This window comes from Mus caroli, unplaced genomic scaffold (assembly GCF_978045245.1).
Source record: "Mus caroli unplaced genomic scaffold, Mus_caroli_1 scaffold_4, whole genome shotgun sequence".
Lineage (NCBI taxonomy): Eukaryota > Metazoa > Chordata > Mammalia > Rodentia > Muridae > Mus > Mus caroli.
The window spans coordinates 99,027,133-99,036,093 of NW_028227259.1; the positions used below are offsets into that span (position 1 = coordinate 99,027,133).

At 41.6% G+C, this 8,961-nt stretch overlaps 1 protein-coding gene across 1 annotated transcript; it reads left to right on the forward strand.

Annotated features, from left to right (window-relative positions):
* The first annotated feature begins 550 nt into the window (after window positions 1–550).
* LOC147005266 (PRAME family member 8-like) lies at window positions 551–3,375 on the forward strand. Its single transcript, XM_085836271.1, is given in 4 exon segments — window positions 551–837; window positions 1,278–1,868; window positions 2,627–3,102; window positions 3,284–3,375. Coding segments are annotated over 4 exon segments (1,446 nt in total).
* Window positions 3,376–8,961: the final 5,586 nt, after the last annotated feature.

Below are 8,961 nucleotides of genomic sequence, written 5' to 3' on the forward strand. Positions count from 1 at the left end.
GTGTTCCATGTATGTTTGATCTCCTTCAATACCCATTTGTTGGAGTGATACCTGTGAGTTATGCATATGTATTGCGTTAGACTTTGCTTTTCATCTTTTCCACATAGCTTTGCTCTGTGTACATGATCTTTTTCCCAGACACAGGAAACCCTAAAAATTGTAGAAATGCACTGAAGTCATTCTGCTTACTGGGAATTAATATTGCTCTGTATCACAAGGATTTATGTTTGGTTGGTTGGTTGGTCTGTTGGTTTTGTTTGATTTCTGAATTTTTTTTAAGACTGTTTTTGTGAAAGGGTCATACAAAAAGGATTTTGATTTGAAAATTATGTGCTCATTTGTTTGATAGAATGACCCTGGTTTTGGGAGTCTGTCTTTCCACCACCAGTTTATGTTGAAGAGGTTAAATGATTTCTCTGTCACTCTCAGAGTAGTAACTCTGAAGCTTAGTGGTTGATGTAATGGTGAGGAAGTTTTACACACTTTGTCTTGAAAGTATATTTTTTTCTGAATCCTTCCCAAGGAGCCTTCTGACTGGAGATTGAAGAGGATGAGTGTTCAGACTCTGTCCACACTCCAGAAGCTGGCATTGCAGGCTCTGCTGAGAGATGAGGCTTTGGCCTTGTCCTCTCTGGAGGAGGTGCCTTTTCTGCTCTTCCCAGCACTGTTCAAGGAGGCCTTCGCCGGCAGACTTAAGAAGCTCATAAAGGCAATGGTGGCTGCCTGGACTTTTCCCTGTCTCCCTGTGGGGGCTTTGATGAATTCACCTAACCTGGAGACGTTGCAGGCTGTGCTAGATGGAATAGACATGCTACCGACAAGATAATCTCACCCCAGGTGAGTAATAATCAAGTCATCTATAAGGGAGCAATTGGGTACACAGTAGAGATTGTGGGGTCAGGGAGAATGGCTTCTGATGGGATCATCAAGCAGTGGTGCAGGAACCTTGAAGCTATTGTCTTCTTGGATTAAGGACAGTTGTCAGTGGATTACAGCTTACTATATGTAATCTCTAGATTGAGCCTATCCCTGGTTTCCCACAACCACTATTACTGGGACTAAGGAGAAATAAAGAGTAACTTAGTGGAAGGAAAGTGGTCAGGTCTACACATGCAGATCAGGGAAAGATTCTGTAGCATGCTTGTGTGCACATTGCACTCTGTTTAAAGTAATTACACCATAACAAGATGGGCGAGACTTGAGTTTAGAGTCAGGTACTCAAAGCTGACTGACTGTAGTCATGTCTGCTGATATTTGACATGTTTCACTCCAAGCAGGGGAAAACTTCAGGTTCTGGACCTGAGGAATGTGCACCATGCCTTCTGGGACATATGGGTTGGTGCAGAGGATGGTAGCTGTTCTTCAGAGCCCTTGGATGAGAAGCCTACGGTAGTGAAATTCCTTCCAAGATATGCACGGAGGAGGCAGCTGAAGGTTGTAGCTGACCTGTGCCTCAGGCCCCGCCAGGATGAGACACAAGCATACTTCTTGAAGTGGGCCCAGCAAAGAAAGGACTCCCTACATTTGTGCTGTATAAACATGAATATCTGGGCTATGCCCGTGAACTTTGTCTTAGAGATTTTGAACGTCTTTCATCCAGAGCACATAGAGGAATTGGAACTGAACACTCAGTGGAATGTGTTCAATCTGGCCCGTTTTGCTCCCTGCTTCGAGCAGATGAGAAATCTTCACAAACTTCTCCTGGCACCCCTCTATAAGAACGTCTTCAAGATTGCCAATAGAACAGGAGACAGAGAAGACATGTGTGTCAAGGAGTTCATTTCTATCTTCTCCAAATTCAATTGTCTCCAGCATCTCTCCATGTGTGGTGTCCACTTTCTCATAGACCATATGAATCAGGTCTTCAGGTAAGCAAGGAGGGAGAGCTGGGTTACCTAGCAGAGCTTTTTTTCTTGTCCATTTAAAGGATTATTCGTGTTCCCTGCCTGACAGCCACCTGGAACAAATTTTATGGACCCTTTAGAATATGGATGTTATGTGAGATTCAAAGACTCAAATAATTACTCCTGAAGCAGAAGACTGAAGGGAGGTAAGGAGTAGCTCAGATCAGGTCAGAAGGGACTGTAATTCTTCTTGGAATCACGGCCAACAGGGGGGTGAGGATGTATTTAGGAGATGGGGGAGATCATCAAAGTGAGGAGGTGAGCTCTGTGCTAAGATCTGTGGGAACAGCCTACTATATTCCCCTACTTTCCCATGAGTGAAGGGTTTTGAGCCCCAGTACTGTGGAGTACAAGGGACGTGAGGGATTGTATGGAACTGTAAGGGATAGCAAGAGTGACAGTTCAGATGCTGCGATTAAATGCAGCTTTGAACGAGCCCACATGTAATATCCCTAGATCCTTTCAGGACTCTCTTGCTATGGAAATTCCTCTATGTGTCTTAGGGGCTAAACTGGTTTTCTGCTTGAGACTGAAGTCCGCTGATTTTGTGTGGGTTTGACTTGACTAAGCTGATTTCAAAAGGAAGCATCTCAGATAATATGTATGGTCATTTGTTCACACTGAGCTTGGTCACCTGGTCACTTCTACGACTATGTAAACCCCACTCCATGCTCTTCATTACCATTTGCCTGAACTAACCATCTGGTCTCATTTATCCCTAGGTGCCTGATGACATCCTTGGAGTCCCTCTTCATCACTCACTACCAAATTTCACAGTCAGACTTGGATTCCTTCTCTTGCTGTCAGAGTCTCTTTCAGCTAAAACATCTGGAGATGAAAGGTGTGGTCTTACAGGTTTTGGATGTGATGCCCCTGAGATGTCTCTTAGAGAAAGTGGTAAAAACTCTTGAGACTCTGAATTTGCAGGGAGGTAAGATGAAGGACTCCCAGCTCAATGCACTCCTACCTTCCCTCATACAATGCTCTCAGCTCACCAAGATCAACTTCTACAACAATGACTTCTCCATGCCCATCCTGAAGGACCTATTACAGCACACAGCCAGCTGGAGCAAGGTGAATGTAGAACAATACCCTGCCCCTCTGGAGTGCTATAATGAATTGGGCCATGTCTCTGTAGAAAGATTTGCCCAGCTCTGTCAGGATCTCATGGATACACTGACAGCAATAAGGCAGACCAAGAGCCTCTCTTTTTTTTTTTTTTTTTTTTTTTTTTTTTGGTTTTTCGAGACAGGGTTTCTCTGTGTAGCCCTGGCTGTCCTGGCACTCACTTTGTAGACCAGGCTGGCCTCGAACTCAGAAATCCCCCTGCCTCTGCCTCCCGAGTGCTGGGATTAAAGGCGTGCGCCACCACGCCCGGCAGAGCCTCTCTTTTGCTACACTTAAATGCCACAAATGTGGCGAGCGCTGTGTCTATGGCCAGGGACTCAGACTTTGTTTTTGCTGGAGGTGAACAAGGATACAGAGCTTCTGCATGTGAATAAATGACAGGTTTGGGACACATCTCTGATGTCGGTTGCTCAGAGACTGTGACTTCAGGCAGTGTACAGATGCTTGGAAAGAAAAGGATGAAGAATAACTGGGATCTTGGAGGCTGAGCTTGACCTGGGGAACAGAGAGATGGACTGTGTGTCTGGGTGCCTTGTGCAGTGATAAAGACAATTTGGGTGGCTTGAGTGGACTCTGCCGGGAAAGATTAACTAGATCCTTTTTCATGGACTTGTAAACTTTTTGTTCTTCACTGTACTATTAAGTGAATACATAGAACATGGGTTCTTTAGATGTTATTCCTGTTGTCTGAGTAGAATAAAGTATCTAATTTTAAGCATTCTGTAGCAACTGCCCTCTGTTGAGAGTCAAAATGAACACGTGGATGCCAGATATATCATGATTCAAAATCTTGGGTAGGTGGATAAAGTTATCAGCTAAGGTGGTTCACATATGGATATCTTGATTGGCCGGTGGTAAAAAAGAAGTCATAAATACAATCTCCATGTCTCTTACACTCCTTCTTTCTTTCTTTCCCTCACCCTGTCTGCCTGTCAACTTCACAGGCCTTGTTGCTTGGAACCTGTGAACCTGCTGGAAGTTTGCTCACAGAAAATTCCTTTCATGCTCTTCAGAAAAACAAACAAATCAACAAACAAAAGCTCAGGAGCCCAAAAGGGCAATGGATCATGTTTTAATAGTACATGTTGCTTTAGAAGAGGGCAAAATTTGTTTTCAGAACTATCATCAGTTGCCTCCAGCTGCAACTTAGGCTTCAGGTGTTAGTCCCATTTCTTCAGACATCTGTGGATCCTGGCATTTACATGCACAATATGTAAAAGAAATCTGAGTATACACAAAATTGAGAATGTCTTAGACAAAAATCACAGTATTTCACAAAGACTTCAGAAAAATGAAGTAATTGAATAAATGACATTGGTCAGTAGCAGTTGCCTGAGTTTTGTGTGCCTCCAATGGTATTCCCCTCCACCACAGTGTGAAGAGAATGTGTGAAGCTTCAGGTGTTTTCATTGAGCTTAATTGGGGAGTAGTAGCCCAGTTTGTTCTGGGCTCTGGTTTGAGGCCTGCACCTTGGATGTTTGAAAGAATACTATGACTTCATCTTAGAACAATATCTATCTTTCTGTCTATTTGCCTGTCATTCCTTTTCAAGACAGTGGTTGGGACCCTTAGTATTGCTCAATAGTTCTACATACTGGGTTTCTGTGTAAAGAATCTACAATACACACTTACATTCACACACACACACACAAACACACAAACACACACTAAACAAATGAATAGAAGAAAGTATTGAGAATGAAAATTTAAAGGTAATTCCAAATATTCTCTGTATGTGAAATAAACTCTTGATTGTATAACTCCAAGTACTTTACTTATAGCAATTCCTCAAATCCTTAGTTTACCTAGTCTGGAAAGAGAAAGACCAGTAACTAGACTTGAGTAATTAGTCACTGAGCTGAGCCATTAAGTTTGAAAATTTCAAATCTTTTCACACTGTGTGAGATGGAGTCCCAAGTCATCATACATGCCAAGCAAGCATCGAACCACTGAGGTAAATCTCAGGTTGACTTTGATCAACTCATTCAATTGCTCATTTCTGATATACTTCCAGAGGGTCTTACATCATAGCCTATCCTGGCTGATAATTCTGTCTACTTAAGAGGATGTGCAGTCCCTCAGAAATTTTTTTTTGCCTGGTGGCCACTTATTCTTTAGATCAGGTTTGATCAAATTTACAAATCTCCTGCCTCATTCCTCATACCAAAACAACATTTTAAACCAATGTCACAAATATCTTTATATGAGGCAAGAAAAATATTCAGTGTTACATTGGGCCACATACTAGTCTTAGAGACAGCTGGAAGGTCTGAGACGTGTGCATGTCCAGCTGGTCAAGAGATGGGCACACTGAACCAGGTAAGCAGAGCACTCAGTGACCAAGAGACCACAATGTGACCTCATTCAGAAAATGAGTCTCTCTACTAGATTTTTTTGGGCTCTTTGTTACTGTTGAGATGGGCTGTCATGTATGAGCTGCCTCTGCAGTGAGACAGCTGTGTACTCTTGATACTCCTCCCTCTTCTTCCCATGTGAAGGCAAGAGGGCAATATATCAAGCCTAGTCTCCAGTAAGGTTTTCAATTGCCTTTGAAGTTATACTGCTCATTTCAAACAGTAGCTTGCAGTTCCAAAGGTGCTATTTACTCTCCATTTTCTCCTTAATAAAGAACAAAAGTATGCAGTTTCACAGGAACTGTTTTCACTGCTGGCTGTGGTAGTCCACAGCCCAACTCTCAGGATTTAGGGGTGGTAGCATCAGGGTAAATATTCAAGCTAGCCTCAGCTTCGCAATTGCCTGCAGGCTAGGTTAGTCTATATCCGATGACTCAAAAATAAAGAAATAAGTATGGAAAGTAGATCAGGGCATATCATCTCTAAGATATTGACCCAGAACCCCCATGTTCTGAGTGGTTGGGGAATCACCCTCACAGGGGCAGAGGGAGGGGGATGGGAAAGGGGGGTTGCAAAAGGGAGACATGGAAAGGGAAACATTTGAAATGTAAATATAGGAAATATCGGAGACAAAAACAAAAACAACAACAACAACAACAAAAACCAAATAAACAAAACACAAAGAGAATCACATGAAGAATCAACAAAATGAAGAGCTGATTCTTTGAGTAAAAGCACTAAAATGGATAAACTCTTAGCCAAACTAACAAAAGGGCACAGAGTAAGAATCCAAATTAATAGAATCAGAAAAGAAAAGGAAGACTTAGCCACGGACTTAGCAAGGGGAAAGTAGAACAGGATGGGGGAGGGTCTTTTTCAGAGGGGAAATCAGGAACTGGGATAACATTTGAAATGGAAATAAAGAAAACATCCAGTAATAAAAAAGAAAAGGGAGACGGGACACTAGACACCAAGGAAATCTTTTAGTTTTAAGTCAAAAACCTGTACTCTACAAAATTGAAAAACTTAAATGAAATGGATTATTTTCAAGACAAATGCAACTTACAAAATGTAAAACTCAATGTCAAGTTAAATGTCTAGTCCTATAACCCCTACAGAACTTCTAGTAATTATTAAAAGTCTTGCTTCCAAAAAATGGGTAATGGCCAGACTGTTTTAGTGCAGAACTTTACCATACTTTTTAAAAAAAAAATTTTTATTAGGAATTTTCCTCATTTATATTTCTAATGCTATCCCAAAAGTCCTCCACACCCTCCCCCACCCACTCCTCCACCCACCCACTCCCACTTCTAGGCCCTGGAGCTCCCCTGTACTGAGGCATGTAAAGTTTGCAGGAACAATGGGCCTCTCTTTCCACGGATGGACGACTAGGCTATCTTCTGACATATATATGCAGCTAGAGACACAAGCTCCGCGGGTGTAATGTTTAGTTCATATTGTTGTTCCACCTATAGAGTTGCAGATCCCCCCAGCTCCTTGCGTGCTTTCTCTAGTTCCTCCATTGGGTGCCCTGTGATCCATCCGATAGCTGACTGTGAACATCCACTTTTGTGTTTGCTAGGCATGGGCATAATCTGACAAGAGACAAATATATCAGAGTCCTTTCAACAAAATCTTGCTAGTATATGCAATGGTGTCAGCGTTTGGAGGCTAATTATGGGATGGATCTCAGGGTATGGCAGTCACTAGATGGTCCATCCTTTTGTCTCAGCTCCAAACTTTTTCTCTGTAACTCCTTCCATGGGTGTTTTGTTCCCAATTCTAAGAAGGGGCAAAGTATCAACACTTTGGTCTTCGTTCTTCTTGAGTTTCCTCTGTTTTTCAAATTGTATTTTATATCTTGGGTATTCTAAGTTTCTGGGCTAGTATCCACTTATCAGTGAGTACATATCATGTGAGTTTTTTTGTGATTGGGTTTTTTTTAATGTTCATAATAATACAATATTTAATCTCATCCAATATAGCGATAATTACAAAATTCAAAGCTCTGTTATATATGTTGCCCTATGTCTAACTTACAAAAACTGTTGTCTATTTAATTATTGAATACATATTCTTTTTAGATACAAGTGTATTTTTAACTCTGCATATTTTTCTTTTTTTTAATTAAGTATTTTCCTCATTACCATTTCCAATGTTATCCCAAAAGTCTCCCATATACTCTCCTCCCCACTAAGGAATTCATCCACTCCCACTCTTTGGCCCTGGCCTTCCACTGCACTGGGGCATATAAAATTTCAAGTCCAATCGGCCTCTCTTTCCAGGGATGGCCAACTAGGCCATCTTTTGATACATATGCAGCTAGAGACAAGAGCTCCAGGGTACTGGTTAGTTCATAATATTGTTCCAGCTATAGGGTTGAAATCCCTTTAGCTCCTTGGGTACTTTCTCTAGCTCCTCCATTGGGTGCACTGTGATCCAACCAATAGCTGACTGTGAGCATCCACTTATGTGTTTGCTAAGACCCAGCATAGTCTCACAAGAGACAGCTATATCAGGGTCCTTTCAGCAAAATCTTGCTAGAGTATGCAATGGTGTCAGCGTTTGGAGGCTGATTATGGGATGGATCGCTGGATATGGCAGTCTCTAGATGGTCCATCCTTTTGTCTCAGCTCCAAACTTTGTCTGTGTAACTTCTAGCATGGGTGTTTTGTTCCCAATTCTAAGAAGAGCAAAGTGTACACACTTTGATCTTCCTTCTTCTTCAGTTTCATGTGTTTTGCAAATTGTATCTTATATCTTGGGTATTCTAAGTTTCCGGGCTAATATCCACTTATAAGTGAGTACATATCATTTGAGTTCTTTTGTGATTGGGTTAACTCACTCAGGATGATGCCCTCCAGGTCCATCCATTTGCCTAGGAATTTCATAAATTCATTCTTTTTAATCGTTAAGTAATACTCCATTGTGTAAATGTACCACGTTTTCTGTATCCATTCCTCTTTTGAGGGGCATCTGGGTTCTTTCCAGATTCTGGCGATTATAAATAAGGCTGCTATGAACATAGTGGAGCATGTGTCCTTCTTATTGGTTGGAACATCTTCTGGATATATGCCTTGGAGAGTTATTGCTGGATCCTCCGGTAGTACTATGTCCAATTTTCTGCGAAACTGCCAGACTGATTTTCAGAGTGTTTGTACAAGCTGTCAATCCCACCAACAATGGTGGAGTGTTCCTCTTTCTCCACATCCTCGCCAGCATCTGCTATCACCTGAATTTTGGATCTTAGCAATTCTGACTAATGAGTGTGAGGTGGAATATCAGGGTTGTTTTGATTTGCATTTTTCTGATGATTAAGGATGCTGAACATTTTTTTCAGGTGCTTCTCAGCCATTAGGTATTCCTCAGGTGAGAATTCTTTGTTTAGCTCTGAGCCCCATTTTTTAATGGGGTTATTTGATTTTCTGGAGTCCACCTTCTTGATTTCTTTTTTTAAAACTATTTTTTATTACATCTTTTCCTCAATTACATTTCCAATACTATCCCAAAAGTCCCCCATACCCTCTCCCCTACTTCCCTACCCACCCATTCCCATTTTTTTTTTTGACCCTGAC